Below are 18,484 nucleotides of genomic sequence, written 5' to 3' on the forward strand. Positions count from 1 at the left end.
GAGCGGACGGGGCGGGGCCGGCGGGCGGGCGGGCCAGCAGGCAGAAGGGCCCTGCCCGGGGTGGGGGTGGGTGCAGGGAGCCCCGTGGGGGTGGGGGGAGGGGCGGGCACGGAGTCACGGGGGTGGGGTCACCGGCTGTGGTTCGGAACAGCCGACTAGGAGGGGAGGGGCCGTGGGGGCGGCCCCGGGGAACCAGCCCCGGTTGGGGAGCAGCGGCGAGTCCGGGGGCCCGGGCCAGGGCTTTCCGGGCTTCGGCGAAGCCGCCGAGGGCCCCATCTTCCGGCGCTTGCGGAGTTTGTGGTGATTGTTGGTGTCACCGCCGCCGCCCCGGCTGCCATCTCCTCCTCCTGGGCCGCCGCCTCCTCCTCTTCCTCCTCCTCCTGGGCCGGGCCGATCCCCTCCCCACTGCCGCCGCCTCCTGGGCCGGGCCGCGGTGTCTCGTCCCCTAGCAGAGCCGCTCCTGCTGCCGTCGCCTCTCCTCATTCATCCTCGTGCACCATAGGCGGCACAGGCACCAAGATGTCCAACCGAGTGGTCTGCCGGGAAGCCAGTCACGCTGGGAGCTGGTACACAGCCTCAGGTAGGGCCCCAGGCCGGCCGGCCGGTTGGTCGGCCCGCCGCCGCCGCCGCCGCCTGGCCCCGCGCCCGGCCGGCGGAGGTCGGCGGCCCGGCCCCCAGGGGACAGGCTGGGACGAGGGTGCGGACGGGCCGCCGGCCACGGTCCGCGTAGGAAGGGAGCGGGCCGGAGGACGGCCTCGCCGCCTCCCCCACTCGGGCGGCGTCCGGCGCGGGCAGCCTGGGTCGGCCGCCCTCAAGCTCGCCCCAGAGTTGGGCGAGTTGCCGCCTCGGCAGTCTCCTCCTGCCCGGGGCCAGGTTCGAGGAAGGAATGTTCCCTGTGCTTCCCGACCCGAGTGTACTTGTCACCTCTCCACGGAGGGGCTTTGGTTCCTCTGGCTCCCGGGAAGTAGGCGGCCGCCACCCCCACCCGGGGAAGGAGTCCCGCTTCTCCCACACCAGAGGAGGGCGACCCTCCGCCCTCTGCCGAGCGAGGGACTTGCTCTCCTTTCCTCCCGCCGGCGAAGCCTGAGGCGCCCTCGACCAAGAGGGTGTTGTCTCCATCTGCACACCTGGTTCTCTTCACCCCTTAACGTGAGAGGAAGTCTTTTCTCCTTTTTCCTCTGACAGTTTGGAAAGAGAGGCACCAAGGTGCTCCGCGCTCTTGAAAGGCTGGGAGTGAAGGATAGTACTTTTTCACGTACTCGACTAGACAAGGTCTCAGCGTGTGAGCTCTGTAAAAGAAGAGCATTCTTCGGGATTTGTAGCTTTGTATGTTGGGGTAGTGCAGAAGTACTGCTGAGAGAGGCTTTGGGTGGCCTCCCAGCTCTTTGTTAGTGTTTTCATTGTTACTGTCATTCACGAACGGGGCAGCTGGAAATGGCATCAGCACTTTTCCAGAGCAGCCTCCCCAGTGTCTAGTCGTTCAACACCAAGCAGCTGCTGGAACTACGTAAGGAACTAGTTTAACAACTGTTTACATACATTTTAGAGTTCCTTATATAAGAGTGTATGGCTTTCCCTTTAAAAAAGCTCTTGTTAGAACGACTGTTTTCTGGGATTATTTTTAGGAGTCACATATTCTGGTATGTTAAAAAAGAAAGTTCCACTGTGATTCCCAAGTCTTCAGTCATTTGGAACTGGTTTATCAACAACTAGACCTAACTTCTTGATGTTGAATCAGATCGTGTTCCCATTGCAAATAATTGGGTTGGATAGTGCTTCTATTTGTGAGAAAACTAAGATTTGGAAGAAAATTAATTTCTCTGAGGTTGCTAAACTGGCTCTTAAATATACACACCTTACTTGCTGAAGATATGCTGTGTCAGGAAAACACAAAAGTATTGTCATGGTTGGATTTATAATTCTTACAGTTAGCTATAGTTTTGTATTAAACAAGTACTATTTTTTTTTTTTTTTATGGGTACAGGAAATACCCTTCATGATCCTAAAGTACTTCATAAGCATTTAATCAGTTCTCACAACCTGAGGATGTTAGTTAAGCTATTCTGGTTAAACTTATAGAGAAACATGTAGAGAAGTTCAATAATGTGCCCAAGACAATGTCTATACTAAAACAGTGTCAGAACAGCAGTTGAGAAATGGGAGTCCCTTGCTCTTGGGTTTATCCTCCAATCACCAGGCTAGTGTCTTATTAATACTCAGTTTGTCAGTGTAATAGTCTTTCTGGGCTGTAAGTTACTAAGCTTTTTCTTCCATGCTTTGTTATTTAGTTTTCACTTTGATGCTGTCTTTTGGTTTATTTTTGTATTAGTTTTCTGAACCTTTCCATAAATGTTTTAAACTTTTTTTTGAGTTTGCATTGAAATGTGGGCAAATGATTTTAGAGGCATTTTTATAGATTCTTGAACATTTTTTGGGGTAGTAAAATAAGGCATAAATAACACTTTGGACTTGAAAAGTCTTCTTTAGTATATCTTCTCAAATATAAGATGAATCCTTTAAGGTTGTTTCCAGTTCAGAAAATTCTGTGATATAGCTATTTCTAAGCAGTAAGCTAAAATTAACTATTAAAATTTTAAACATCTGTATTTTCTGAAATTCTGAGTGAAATCAATAATGTCATTTTGGTAGCGTGAATTGTCAGAGAACCTTATTAAAAAAAGATCCAGGCTTTGTGTGACTTTGTAAACTTGAGAATAACTGAGGATGAATTTAAAGCAATTTAGTTGTAAAAGCTTATCTTATACTTTTAGAATAAGTGAAGTAAATGTATAGGCAAGTAAACTTTCAGTTGGTCTAGCAACTTCTGAATTTAGTAGTATGCCAGTTTACCCATACTGAAAACATTACCATTGAGAAAATTCTACTAGTATTGTTATTGTAAGGAATAGTAGACAGATGTATTTGTCTACTTCTCCCACAATCCAGTATTCTGTGATTCCTGTACCATTCAGGCTGCGTCCATAGGATTACATCTCTACATAAAGAAAACAAAAATGCTCACAACTGGAATGATAAGCAACATCATGATAAATGCAGAAAATATCCAAGTTGTCAAGATTTCGTTTTACTTGGATCCACAATTAACGCCCATGGAAGCAGCAGTCAAGAAATCAAAGGACGTATTGCAAATCTGCTGCAAAAGACCTACTTAAAGTGTTAAAAAGCAAAGATGTCACTTTGAGGATTAAGGTACGCCTGACTTAAGCCACGGTATTTTCAGTCACCTCATCCATGTGAAAGCTGGACAATGAATAAGGAAGACTGAAGAAGAATTGATGCCTTTGAATTTTGGTGTTGGTGAAGAATATTGAATAGATTAAGGACTGAGAGAAAGAACAAATCTATCTTGGAAGACGTACAGCTAGAATGCTCCTTAAAAGTGAGGGTGTTGAGACTTTGTCTCATGTACTTTGGACATGTCATCAGGAGGGACCAGTCCCTGGAGAAGGACATAATGCTTGGTAAAGTAGAGAGTCAGTGAAAAAGAGGAAGACCCTCAATGAGATGGATTGACACAGTGGCTACAATAATGGGCTCAAACATAGCAATAATTGTGAGGATGGTGTAGGACTGGGCATTGTTTCATTCTATTGTGTATAGGGTTGCTGTGAGTTGAAACTGACTCCACGGCACCTAACAACATTCAGTTACTGATATGAGTTAAATCACATTTGTTTCAATTATTTAGCTGTTCCGTAAAAAAAAAAGTATATATACGTAATATATATCTTTATTTTTATTTACTCGTTATATAATAGATCCATTGATAGAATAGAGAGTACAGTAGTAGTTCCCTGTCCTTATGAAATTTATAGTTTATTTGAAGTAAGTAGTAGCTCAACGTATTATGAATTCCTTGAATCCAAGGACTGTGTTTTATTCATTGTTTTGTGCGTAGTAGATACTCAAATATTTGAATAAATGGATGTTCAAATAAATTTCAGATATGTTGAGATAAGTGTTTTTAGGAGTTCTGAGGAGGGAGTTATCACTTCTAGGGAGAATTTGAATTGTGCTTTGAAGGAATGGTATTTGGGTAGCTTTGGAGCTGGAGGAAAGAATTGGGGACCACCACAAAGATGCAGAGACAGGTAAATGTAAATAGGCTAGTTTGATAAAAATAGAGGGTTCACACAATTCACACTAGATTATAGATGCTTATGAATGCTTAGCCAAGGAATTTGACTTACTCAGTAGGCAGTGAGAACCAATGGAGAAATTTCTAAGTAGGGGACTAATATGATGTAAGTAGCATTTTAGGAAAATTAATCTCACTGGGGCGCTAATAATCACTTCTTTATGGGTGTATAGCAGGGGTGAGCGAACTTACTAGGCCCACAGGCCAAAGCTGGCTGCCGCCTTTTTTGGTAAGGTCCGTAAGCTAAGAACAGTTTTTACATTTTTAAAGGGTTGTAAAAAAAAAAAAAAAAAAACAGAAATGCAGCAGAGATCATATGTGATGCGCAATGCCTGAAGTATTTACTATTTGGCCTTTTTCAGAAAAAGATTGTCGACCTCTAGTGTAGGTCGGTGGTTTTCAAAATGTCATCTCTGGACCAGCAGCATAATGTATCTATATGTATTCTCTGCTCCAGGTTTGTTATAGCTTTCATTTTCTTATTTTAAGCCATTGTCACCTTATGTCAGTACAGTTAAAACTGTCTCCTAACTGGCCGCCTTGCTGCCGGTCTTATCACCCTTAAGTCCATCCTCCACACTGCTGCTAGAATGATCTATCTGACTACACCATTCCTGTGCTTAAAACCTCACTGACCCATTGCCTGTTGGATAAGTCTGTTTATGACTTGGCCTCTTCCTATCTGTTTGGTGTCACTTCCACCACCTCATCTCAGTTCTTGCCTTTACCACCCTCAAGAAACATCTAGCATCTGTTCATTGTTAGTTTAAATATATTATGCTGTTTCTGATCACTCTGCTTTTGCCCAGGCTGTTCCCTCTGTTGCAGTACTTTGCCAGGATAATTACTACTTTAAAGACATCTTTTAAAGATAGTGGTTAAGTGCTACGGTTGCTAACCAAGAGGTCGGCAGTTCAGATCCGCCAGGTGCTCCTTGGAAACGCTATGGGGCAGTTCTACTCTGTCCTATAGGGTCGCTATGAGTCGGAATTGACTCGACGGCAGTGGGTTTGGTTTTTTTTTTTTTTTTTTTTTTGGTGTTTCCACCTCTAAAAAGCCTACCCTGATGCCCTGCCCCCCTCATGCTGTGTTTGATGTTCCTTTGTACTCCTGTAATTTCCTGTACATATCCCTATACATTTATCTTATTTGTATATGTAGTCTCCTGTAAGATTTTGAACTCCTTGAAGCCAGGGACCATTTTTTTTTGGTGCATAGTAGATACTTAGTAAATATTTGAATAAATGAATGTTCAAATGTTTGGCTTCTGGTAGATAATTAGCAAGTGGTAGCTGTTGGTAGCATATGAACAGAGATCTTGATGTTTAAATCCTGAAGAGCAGTGTGGGTGATGTAGGTCTGCTGACAGTCAAGTCCCTGAGCATAGTAAAGCTGATGAATCTTGGTAGTAAGATTAGAAATCCTAATCTAGCAGTTGGGAACCCTTTTTAACTTAAGATTTTTAATGAGGTATGACATAGATAAAAGACAGTGTACAGCTACTTGAATTTTCACTAAATTAGCACATTCATGTGATCAGCACCCATCTCAAGAAAAATAACAGGATCTAGACCCCCAGCGCCACTTGGATTCCATGTATTCTAACACCGTAGAAAAGTTCTGTTTTTGAACTCCATAAAAGTGGAGTCATACATATATTGTATCTTTGTGCAAATAATGTGCCCGTTACACATTTTTTGCCAACTATGCCCTCCCGCATGAAATAATTTCACAAGTGCACTGTACTAATTTTTTTTTACAATAACATGCAAAAAAAAAAAGTGAGTGTAATGCACTCATGAAAATACCTTGCAGGGGGAGGGCACAGTTGGAAAAAGAGTATAACATGCACATTATTTGCATAAAGGTACTGCATATTCTTTGAATATAGCCTCTTTAACTCAACATTACATTTGTGAGATTAATCCATGTTGTGTTTATTGTACTTTGTTCATTCTTGTTGCTCTTTTGTATATATATATAGTTATATGTACATAAATATATATATATTGTGCTTTAGATGAAGATTTATAGAGCAAATTAGTTTCTCATTAAACAATACACATTGTTTGCTGTCTTATATTTTATTACAGGAATATACCACAATTCATCCATTTTACTGTTGATGGGCATTTCTGTGTGTGTTTTGTTTTTTTACAGTTTTGTTGACATGAACTTTTTTTTTGGAGGGATGAACATATAGGTGCATTTCTGTTGGATATAACCCTTAGAGTGGAATTACTAGGTCATGGCTTATGTCATGGTTTTTGTAGATTCTGCTAACATTTTCCAAAGTGGTTTTATAAATTTATACTCCTACCAGCTGTGTATGAGAGTTCCAGTGGCTCCACATCCTTGCTAACACTTGATATTGTCAGTCTTTTCATCTTTAGTTATTCTGGAAGGGTGTGTAGTGGTAGCGCATTGTAGTTTTAATTTGTATTTCTCTGATAATTAATGAAGTTGAGCACATTTTAGGGACCTCATGTTTATTGGCCATTTAGATATCTGCTATGGTGAAGTATCTGTTAAGTCTTTTGCCCATTTTTCTATTGGACTTTTTATTTTTCATATTGATTTGTACTTTTTTATATGTTTTGGATACAGTTCTTTGTTAGTTTATGTGTTGCAAATGTCTTCTACTCTGTAGCTAGTCCTTTCATTTTCTTGGCATCTTGGTAAATTAAAGTTCTTAAATTTAAGAAATCCAGTTTATCAATTTGTTAGTGCTTTTTTGTTTCCATTTGTGAAATCTCTACCTACTTCGAGGTCATGAAGTTACTACTTTTACCTTTCATACATGGACCCACAGTTCATTTGGTTGATTTTTGTTTGTGTAGTAAGTAAGTAGTAAGTGTAGTAAGTAGTAAGTGGGTTTTTTTTTTTAATAAGTAGTGGTACATTATATTAAAAACTTCTTTGTTGATGTAATAAATATACATATAGATCAAGCATGTACCTTGAATACTCAGATTTAACATACTTATGTAATGAGGACACAGATGAAGAAATAGAACATTTTTAGCATTCCAGAGGGATGCATTATATTTTAATGTTTTCTGAACTTGGGATGTTTTATATCTAAGTGTGTATTTAATGTGAGAGGTTTGTTTTTTTCCTGAAAAATGGTTGTTACGTTGTTATATTGATGATATATCTTATAATTAGTGGTGTCATAAAATTTAGGAAATATATCAAAGTCAAATGATTTTCAGAGAGCATTCTTCAAATGTCTGTATGATATGTATCTTAAATGCGGTTTTATTTTTTAAGGTGCTTTCATTCGTTCTGCTATATTTCTAAGCATATTCAATAAAATTATATCAAGATTTTGTAGCTGGAAAACTGCAATTGTTACACTTTTTTTGGCATGTACCTTGAGTTCTACTGGGTCAAAATAAAATACTTCGATGTGTGAGGAATTGAAAAATTCTAATAAAAGTGTTTTTCTTGAAAAGACTAGTTTTAAAATGAACTCTTGTAGGTTACTAAATATGGTTTTCTGTATCCTGATTTGTCTTTGCATCTCATTCTATTATTTTACGTTGGGGAAGGGCAAGAGGGAAAGAACAAATTTAATAGGCAAACTGTTGAGATTATTCCTTGATTACTTATAGTTTTTTTTCTTTTTTCTCACTTCTTGTTCTTTCATATTCAGTTGCTAAGTCAAAATCATCTCCTTTCCTACCTGCATGGTGTGGTTTGTATTATCTGCTTTTGGGTTTTTGTCCCTTTGAATGAAGATAAAAACTGCAAAAAATAAAAGTGTCTTTCATTAAGTATATTCTATAGGGTCAGCAGTTCAGATCTACCAGGCGCTCTTTGGAAACTCTATGAGGCAGTTACATCCTGTCCTTTTGGGTTGCTATGAGTTGGAATCGACTCGACGGCACTGGGTGTTTTTTTGGGTTGATAGGTACGTTACATATAAATTCTAATCCACAAAAGGATGCTACAGGGTTGGTATTATCTCCATTTATGGATGAGGAAATCAGGACTCTAAGAGGTTGAGTAACTTGTTTAAGGTATAGTGAGTAAGTGGAAAAGCCAGTCTGACTGCAAAGCCAGAGTTTAGTATTAGGGGCAGGGAGATATCTTGAGATGTCCGGCCCTAAACACTGAACCTTTTCTGTCCCATATCGGGTTTTTTTCCAGACTACAGCATGTACATTTAACTACACTGTATATCATTAATAATTTATAAAGCATTTTCTTATAATTTTTATTTGATTTTCAAAATAATGCTATAATAAGTAAGGCAGGCAGGTCTTTACCCCCATCATGCCATTTTATAGATGGGAAAGTAAGACTTGGAGAAAGCTAACCTGCCTGAGTCATAAAACTAGGAAGTGGTGGAGCTAGAATTTGAACCCAGGACTTCTGATTGAAACCTACTGTTCTTTTTATTATACAGTAATACCAGAGTAAGTAACAGGTTGAACTGTTTGGAATCAGTAAATATCTTAGATGACAAAATAATAAAAGCATAATTATAATACACTTACAAATGTGAATATTGATTTTATAATATGAATAATGACAAAAGAATTGGTATGTTTTAATTAGGGCTAGACCCAGAATTTGAATTTGGCCCAACAAAATTTGTCACTTCTGGAGAGGCTCTATTTAACATTAGTAATTCAACACTGAACAAATTGAGTTTTATGTGAAAGGTACTACTCTAGGGACTAGGTGTATAATAGCAAGGGATATAACGGACAGAAATTCTTAGAGTTTCTATTCTAGTTGGGGAAGACAGACAAGTAAGATACACAGTGTGTTAGAGGTAAATGGCGAATAATATAGGACAGCAAGCACTTAAGGAAAGTTAAAGACTGGAAAGGGATAATTGTAGTTTTAAATAGGTTAGAAAGAGAGGACTTCACTGAGAAGGTGACATTTGAGTAAAGACTTCTGAAGTAGGTGAAAGAAACAGGTCTTGCATATTGTATGGTTGCTTGATTGGTTGATATTATTGCTTGATTATCTTTAGATTTTTTGTCACTTTGCTTACCTTTTCACAAGATAATCTTAGACAGAGGGTATAGCAAGTTTGAAGGCCCTGAGACTAGAGCAGACCTGGAATATTTGAGGAACAGAAAAAAGGCCATTGTGTGTGAAATGGAGGGAACTGGGGGAGAATAGTATGGGATGAGGTCAAGAGGTAAGTGGCGGGAGCGGGGGCACAAAGGGATTGTAGTCAGATAATGTTAGGTCTTGAGGGTCATTGTTAGAACTTTGAATTTTTCTCTGAGCAAAATAGCCATTGAAAGGTTTTGAGCAGTTAATGTTGTTAGCTGCCGTTTAGTTGGCCCCCAGCTCCTGGCTACCCCATGCACAACAGAATCAAACCATTGTGATCCATGGGATTTTCACTGCTGTTTTTTCGGAAGTAGATCACTAGTCCTTTCTTGGTCTGTCTTAATCTGAAAGCTCTGCTGAAACCTGTTCTTCATCATAGCAACACGAAAGCCTTCAATGAAAGACGGGTGGTGGCTGCACTTGAGGTGCATTGGCCGGAAATCGAATCTGGGTTTGACTGTACCCGTTAAACAAAACTGTTGTCGTTGAGTTGATTCTGATTCATAGTGACCCTATAGGACAGAGTAGATCTTCTCCATAGGGTTTCCAAGGAGCAGCTGGTGGATTCGAACTGCTGACCCTTTGGTTAGCAGCCTAAGCTCTTAACCACTGTGTCACTATGGCTCCAGGGTTTGAGCATGGAAGGCAAGAATTCTGCCACTAAATCACCACTGCCCCCGAGCAGTTGATAACATGGTCTAACTTAGTTTTAATAGAATCACTTGGGTCCATGTTGAGAGTAGATTAAGAATGGGGGAGTGGTGAGGGAGGTGGTAAGAGCAGAACCAGGGAGAACAGTTAGGAAGAAAACAGTAATCCAAGTCAGAGATACGGTGGCTTAGACTGAGTAATAGAAGCAGAGATGATGAGAAGTGGTTGGTTTCTGGATGTATTTTGAGGTACAGCTGAGAGAATTTCCTGACATATCTGAAGTAGAGTGTGAGAGAAAGAGGAGGCATGGTTATCTCTTAAGGTTTAGCCCTGAGCAATTGCAGTGATGGAGTTGCTAAGGGGAAAGGTCTGGAGCCCAGTTTTGTTTTATTAAGTTGGAGATGTCAGTTACACAGACAAGTGAATATGTGAGTCTGGAGTTAAGGGGAGAGGTCCAGACTGGAAATACAAATTTGGAAATGGTCATCATGTAGATGATATGAAATCACAGGAATAAGAGTAGCTAGGAGGAAGAGGTTCGATGACTGAGTCTTAGAACATTTCCAGCATGAAGAGATTGGGGAAATAAAGGGAGATCCTGCAAAGAAGACTGAGATTAAACATTTTACAAGGAGGAGAATGTGGGATCCAAGAAAGAAAATGCATCTCAACACTATATAGATTTGCCTGGGTGTTTTGTTTTTGATAAATACATGTAAGACTGGTCTAAGGCACTCTGGTCTTGCCATCTCTTACACTGCTGCCAGAGCTTCCTAACTGGTCCCCAGTTTTTATTTTGTTCTTTACACAGCAGAGAGATTTTTAGAAATGTGAATCAGATCATAATATCCTTTTTTGAAAACCCGTCCATCACACTTAGAATCACATTCAGACTTCTTTTTTTTTGTTCAAGAAACACCATTTAGTAGAAAAAGTCCCAGATTTTGAGTCAGAGCAATGGGTTTTGTGCCTTACTTGTACTTTATATTAACAGTACTGTTGATGGGACTGTATAAAATACTGTTCTTATCCTCAGTTTTCTCATCTTTAAAATGGGGCTATACTAACCTTTTTTTTTTTTTTGCCAGCCAGACCGATGGATTTTTAAAAATTCTTTGTACTTTTTATTTTGATATAGAATATCCTTTTCTTTGTACCTTTAAAAATTTATTGTAATAAAATATGTATAACGTAACATTTACCATTTTAAAATTTTATAATGTACAATTCAGTGGCGTTAGTTATATTTACACTGCTGTGCAGCCATCATCACTATCTGTTTCCAAAACTTTTTCATCACGCCAAACAGAAACTCTATGCAAGGTAAGCAATAACTCAACGTTTTACCTTCCCCCAGCTCCTGGTAACCTTTTACTACTTTGTGTTTCTATGAATTTGCCCATTTTAAATATTCCATATAATTGGAATTATACAAGATTTGTCCTTTTGTTTCTGGCTTATTTCACTTAGGATAAGGTTTTTAAGCTTAACAATGGCCTCATCCTCTTGGCTCACCTAAATGGCACCCCCCCTCCGGAACCAGGATGTAGGAGATAGACTCTCTGAAACCTCGAAGGCAGTTTTTACCCATGGTCTCTCCCACAGTCTGTTGATCAGAACTTTCCGGGATGGTGCCTTCCTTTTCTTGGAGGACAACAGATGTTTGCAAACAAGTCACTCTGTTGACTCATTTTCTGCTTGTAGAATTCCAGGTGGCAGGCAGCTTTCCTACATTTTGTACCATCTCTGTCCCTCGGCTCAGAGCAAAGGATTTGGTTTGATTTTTTTAGTGGTAAAGAGTGTAATGACCACGAGTACAATTTGGTGTCACTGCTAATAAGCTGTCAGCAGTTTTACCCATTTTTGCTTTTGAGCCATCAGGGCAGGTACTAATAGAGTGAAACAGCCAAATAATATCTTAGTATTATCATGAAAATGGTTTTGACTTGGTTGATCTTCTGAAAGGTTGTCATGGATTCTTGGGGGGCTCTGGGTGTCACTTTGAGAAGCACTAGTCTTCAGAAGTCCTTTCTTCTGTGGTAATTATAAATGGAAAAAAAAAGAAACCAAGAACTCTCTAGTGTTTATCAATCTCAATTTCTCCCTTCTTTCTCTACTTATATCTGCACACACACATACCCAGGACAATCCGTGGTATATATATACCGTGTACTTACTTCATTAACTATAGTGGATCATTATGACGTGATTCTCAAGAAGAAAATGGAGAGGTGTAATTTATAAATCACAGCTGATTAAATGTGGCGAGGGACAATTGGAAATCTGTTGAATTAGAATTGCTGATTGGTGGGACTCAGATATTTGCATGTTTAACATACACCAAAGGTGGTTCTGTTGCACAGCACAGTTCGAGAACCACTGCTTGAGCCTTGAGGATGATATCTGGATTGTTCAGAGTAGAAGGTGAAATCACTGCTATCATCTTTGTATTTCCAGCACCCAGAGAAGTGTCTGGCACAGAGCAGAAGCTCACTAAATGCTGTAGAGTGATTGAATCTTACTAGATTACAATGTTACTTGTTTGACACCAATTTTCCAAATAGATAATCATAAAATTAGACTTAACTTATTTATTAAATAATATTTCTTAGTGTGTCTACTTTACCAAGTGTAATTTTTAGAAGTTTAAAAAAAATGTAAACCAGTTAATGTGACTGTTCTGCTTAAATTTCAGTGACTTTCTATTGTACTTAAGCTTCTGCACAGCCTACATGATTTGGCCTATGCTTGCCTACTCTACCTCATCTTTTGTCATTCTGCGTCTTGTTCACCATGTTTTTGGATTCATGACGTTTCAGTCTTTTTTCCTAACCACTGCCTTCAACATTTTAAGCTCCTCACCTTAGGACTATTGCACTTGCTATTCTCTGTCTCTAGAAATTTCTTCACCAGGCTCTTTTGTTGGCTCTTTTCTTATCCTTCAGGTCTCAATTTAGTTATTAAGGTACCTTTCTTGTCTACTTTTTTTGAAGTAGTCTCTCTCTACTGCAGATGGAATGGCCATAAATAAATAGTTGTTTATTTCTTTCACAGCACTGTCATGATTAGAAATTATTTTTTTACTTATTTACTGCCTGTCTACCCTCTCTAGAATATATACCCTGTGAGAGCAAAGACCTTTCCGTCTTGTTTACTGTTGTATCCCTACTACCAGAAAAAGTCCTGGCATATAATAAACATTTTGTAAAATTTTATAAAATTTATTAACTTAATGTGTAAATAGGTGAATGAATGATTGAAAGAAATATATGGAAAAAATTATTTTGGTTACTCAGTAACAATCTTAAAGTTAGTGAATAAAGGTTAATGATTATATTATTAAAAATTGAAGGCCTTAACATAAATAACTTTGTTCTATTAGATTAAGTTAAACATTACATACAGGCTAGAGTTTCTGGTTTATAAATTTGCCTGTGAAATATAGATTTTTCTATTTATAAATGAAAAATATGATTCTAAACAGTTGTTGAAACCAGAATAAGGGAGAGGAACACTGATTTCTGGTGAAGAATAGTAAGTAAGATAAAGCCTTTGCTATTTATAGCCATTGAAGAAGAAGATATCATTTTGGATTGCTAAGTATTTTAGATAAATTACCACTCTCAGTGTTACATCTTTTATTTTAGGGATTTGGAAAAACCTTTTAAAAAAGACATGGCATATTTCCTCTTTTCTTAAACAGCCATTGGAGACCATATTTTACTGTGTTGGAAAATAGTAACACCCTCAAGGTTTGCTGAGGAGTTTCGTTGGTATTTTAGATTTACTGAAAAGTTGTAGAGATAATACAGAGTTTCTGAATATCCCTCATTCAGTTTCCCTTAATGTTAACACCATACATTACCATGATACATTTGTCAAAACTAAGAATAGTATTTGGCCATTACTGTTAATTAAACTCCAGACTGTATTCAGATTTCACCAATTTTACACTAATATACTTTTTCTATTGTAGGATCCACATTGCATTTAGTCTGATTAGTGACAGGTTCTTAGTCTTTCCTTGTTTTTCATGGCTTTGACATTTTTGAGGAATATTGTCAGGTATTTTGTAGAATGTTCCTCAATTTGGGTTTGTCTGATGTTCTTCTCATGATTAGACTGGGGTTCTGGGTTTTGGGGAAGTGAAATGACCTCATCATCCTGGTATATCAGGGATTACATGACCTTAGGAGTTCCTGGGTGGTACAAACTATTAAATGCTACTAACTGAAAGGTTGGCTGTTTCAGTTCACCCAGAGGTGCCTCAGAAGAAAGGCCTGGTAATCTACTTCTGAAAGATGATAGCCATTGAAAACCCTATGGAGCACAGTTCTACTCTGAAATGTGCGGTTGCTGTGAACTGTAATTGACTCAATGACAACTTTTTATTTTTATACCTGATGTTAACCTTGGTGATGTTAACCTTTATAGTTTGGTTACAGTAGTGTTTGCCAGGTTTCTCCATTGCAGACTTACTATTTTCACATTATGTTCTTTGGATGTGAGTCACCAAAGTCCAGTCTACACTCAAGGGGTGGGGTGGATTGGTGGGTGGAGATCTGAGCTCTAGTCTTGGAGGGGGAGGTACCTACTTAAATTATTTGGAGGTCTTTTCTAAGGAAGATTTGTCCTTTTCCTCCACGTATTTATTTATTCAACCACATATTTATACCAGTGTTATGGACTGAATTGTGTCCCCCTAAAATATGTGTAATTTTGGCTAGGCCATAATGCCCAGTGTTATGTGTTTGCCTTTCGTTTTGTCATCTGATGTAATTATCCTCCATTTTTTGATGTGTTAAAAATCCTAGCCTCTATGCCTGTGGTTATAGTCCCAGTTGCGAGCATGTTGTCTGTTATGTTAACGAGGCAGGATTAGGGTAGGATGAATCTTGAGTCACTGTCTTACTGAAGGGTGTGACTCAAGTCACTACCAGTTATGGATTGAATTGTGTCCCCCCAAAATATGTGTATCAACTTGGCTAGGCCATGGTTCCCAGTATTATGTGATTGTCTACCATTTTGTCATCTGATGTGATTTTCCTGTATGTTATAAATCCTATCTCTATGACGTTGATGAGATGGGATTAGAGGCACTTATGTTAATGAGACAGGACTCAAACTACAAGATTATATTGTATCTTGAACCAATCTCTTTTGAGATATAAAAGGGAAAAACAAGCAGGGAAACATGGAGACCTCATACCACCAAGAAAGTAGTGCCCGGAGCAGAGCGTGTCCTCTGGACCTGAGGTTCCTGCACAGAGAAGCTGCTAGAGCAAGGGAAGATTGATGACAGGGACTTCCTCCAGAACTGACCGAGAAAGCCTTCCCGTAGAGCTGGCACTCTGAATTTGGACATCTAGTCTCCTAGACTGTGAAAGAATAAATTTCTCTTTGTTAAAGCCTTCCACTTGTATTTCTGTTACAGTGGCACTAGATGACTAAGATACCACCCTTAGTCCAGCCACCACTTTGCCACCCTTATTCAAGTCATGCCTTTACTTGAGTCACACCTTTTATCTTATGAGAAATAAAAGGAAAGAGAAGCTAGCAGAGATAGGGACCTCAGTACCACCAAGAAGAAAGAGATGGGAGCGGAGTGCGTCATTTGGAGAACCCCCTAGAACTGGGAAACAGAGAGCTGTAACACCGGAAATGGTGGAAGATGACGAGAAGCTGCAGCAGAGAGGGTGGCAGTAGAAGCAGGAGAGTGGCGTGAGATGGCATGGAAGCCGACCCACGGAGTGAGAGAGTGCTGAGAGAGCTGCATGCCTTTGGGCCGAAGGCTTCCTGGTGGAGTGGGGTGCCTCTGGGCACTTATCAGCAGAGCTAAAGAGCTTCGTTAACTCTTGTCCGAGCAGGGCAGAGGTTGGGCCGAGGGGCTGAGGGTCAGAGAGAAGCCTTCCTGTGGACACAGCGGACAAGAGGCTGTCCTGATCAGTGTGGATCTTCCTTCAGAGCTGACAGAGAAAGGTAGCTGGTGCTCTGAATTCAGACTTCTAGGCTCCTCCTAAACTGTGAGAAAATAAATTTGTTTGTTAAAGCTGTTCACTTGTGGTATTTGTTACAGCAGCACTAGATAACTAAGACAACCAGTATGGGCTCATGTATATTTATTTTATATTTTGGGAAGTAATGCAATGTTACATTATTTTGTTGTTTTAACTTTTTCCAGCTTTAATCATTGGGAGCTTTCTCAAGTTGGCTCCTGCATCCCTTTTATATGCCTACCTTTTTGATTTTTGAGCACTTCCTTGCTTTTTGGCTCTACAACATGTGCCAAGCTCATCTTGTATTTCCCCTGCCCCAGCCCTTGAGTCAGCCATTTCTCCAAGGAGTCTTACTTCCTCTTGTTGGGAAATAGTATTTGGAAACTAAGATCTGCGTGCTGTGTTCATTGCTACTGGGTGTCACTGCTTGTAGACTGTACCTGTGGATACCCAGTGCCGTCAAATCGATTCCGACTCATAGTGACCCTATAGAACAGAGTAGAACTGCCTCATAGAGTTTCCAAGGAAATATATGTATACTAACCCGTGGACACACGCATATTTATAATTATTTCTGTATCCATCTGTGTATATATTAAGCTAAATATGAGTTTATATTCATGTCTGCAACTCTAATTCATACCACAGGAGTCATTCTGGGCTTCCCCTTGCTTATTTTAACTTTTCTGTCCTGAGAAACCTGGCTTCTACCCATCATCCACCATTTATTTATTTATTTATTCAACCCCAGTATACAAGTTAAAAAGGAGCCTTGGTGGAGCAGTAGTTAAACGCTTGGCCGCTAACTGAAAAGTTAGCTGTTCAAATCCACCAGCCGTTCCACGGGAGAAAGACGTGACAGTCTGCTTCCATAAAGACTACAGCCTTGGAAACCACAGGGTGACTATGAGTCAGAATTGACTCAATGGCAATAAGTTTTTTGGCATACATGTCAAAGCAGGTTTAGAATTGTTAGCCCCGTAGCCCTGTGTGAAACAAATTTACCAACTAGAGTGTACTATATGGACAGTTCTTTTTGTCATTAGCCTTACAATTTCTAGACAAAGCATTGGTTTCCAGTGTTAAGTAACTGGGAAGTTACTAAACTTTCCAGCTGCCTTTCCCCTCACCCTGTTCAGTGAAGTTGTGTCATGCATTTGTAATACAGTTAGATTCATTTGTCACAGTCTGTATTCCATCCTGGGGTATCCAGATGTACTGGTTGATTTTTTTTTTTAATTTGCATACATTTAACTCTTTATGATTTCAGTTCTTGGGGTTTTGACAAATGCATAAAGTTTATTAAAAAAAATTGTGTGTAATTTCTTGTAGATGTCATTGTGCCTATTTGTAGCAGTTAGTCTCTGTCCCCCTCCTTAGCTGTTGATTCTCATCTCTTGGTTCTTGCAGAATAAATTTGTTAGAATTGAGTGAAATAATGCTTGAATTAAATTCTAGGGAACTTTCCTGGGAGTTAAAAAGCATGAGTTTAAGATATGGACTTTGGACACTGGTATTGTCAATGCAGATGCTTTTCTCCTTTCGTTCTTTTTTTTTAATTGTGGTGAACATATACAAAATAGCATTCACTGATTCCACAGTTTCTATGTGTATGATTCAGTGACTTTGATTACATTCTTCGTGTTGTGCAACTATTCTTGATACCTTTTCCAAATTATTCCACCACCATTAACATAAACTCAATGCCCCCTAAGCAGAAACTCCCCTTTCCCCTCCCCCTGTCCTTGGTAAGCACAATAATCTTTGGTTTCTGTATATCTACCTATTTCATATAAGCGAGACCATACAGTATTTGTCCTTTTTTGTCTGACTTACTTCGCTCAACATAATGTTTTTAAGGTTTGTTCATGCTGTGGCATACATCAGGACGTTGTTTCTCTTTATGACTGAGTAATATTCCATTGTATGTATGTACTACATTTTGTTTATCCATTCAGCTGTGGATAGATGTTATGGTTGTTTCTACCTTTTGGCTATTATGAAAAGTGCTGCAGTGAATATTGCTGTACAATTTCTGTTTGTGTCCTGCTTTTACTTCTTCTGGGTATATGCCTAGGATTGAGATTGTTGAGCCATATGGTAGTTCTATGTTTAACTTTTTGAGGAACCGCCAAAATGTTTTCCACAGTGGTTGTACCATTTTACATTCCCACCAACAGTGGATGAGGGTTCCAGTTTCTCAGCAACCTCGTTTCCGTGTTGTTGATCGTAGCCATTTTAATGGAAGTGTGGTCATTGATTCTTAATTGCAGTTGCAGTTGGTAAAACTGAAGTTTGAGTGAAAGATTGATAAGGTATTGTAGTATTTTGGAAAATGAGCCAAATGAGGTGAAGAAAAACATCTCTCTGGTGATTATTCTTAACATCTGGATACATGGCTTTTACAGGGCAGTTGAAATAGTGTATTGCTTAACTTACAAGATACAGAAATAGGTTTAGGAGATTTATTATGGGAAAGTAAGGAACACAAATCTCAATTGCTGCATAGCAAGGAAGACTAGAGTGTGGTTGAGAAAACAGGCAATCATTTAGGAAACAAATAAAAACCTAATTGCCTTGGAGTTGATTCCGACTC

General features: G+C 39.5%; 1 protein-coding gene across 4 annotated transcripts in view; it reads left to right on the top strand.

The window, feature by feature from the left end:
• The first annotated feature begins 256 nt into the window (after positions 1–256).
• Positions 257–18,484, top strand: part of MEMO1 (mediator of cell motility 1) — a 143,067-nt gene continuing 124,839 nt past the window's right edge. For 3 of the 4 annotated variants that reach the window (XM_064277242.1, XM_003416061.4, XM_023555246.2), the window contains exon 1: positions 401–580. In XM_064277242.1, coding sequence (XP_064133312.1) covers positions 520–580 — 61 coding nt within the window. In that variant the 5' untranslated portion in view covers positions 401–519. Of the gene's footprint in view, positions 581–18,484 lie in introns of all 4 variants that reach the window. The other variant, XM_003416060.3, reaches the window with a different exon arrangement.

This window comes from Loxodonta africana, chromosome 26 (genome assembly GCF_030014295.1).
Source record: "Loxodonta africana isolate mLoxAfr1 chromosome 26, mLoxAfr1.hap2, whole genome shotgun sequence".
NCBI lineage: Eukaryota > Metazoa > Chordata > Mammalia > Proboscidea > Elephantidae > Loxodonta > Loxodonta africana.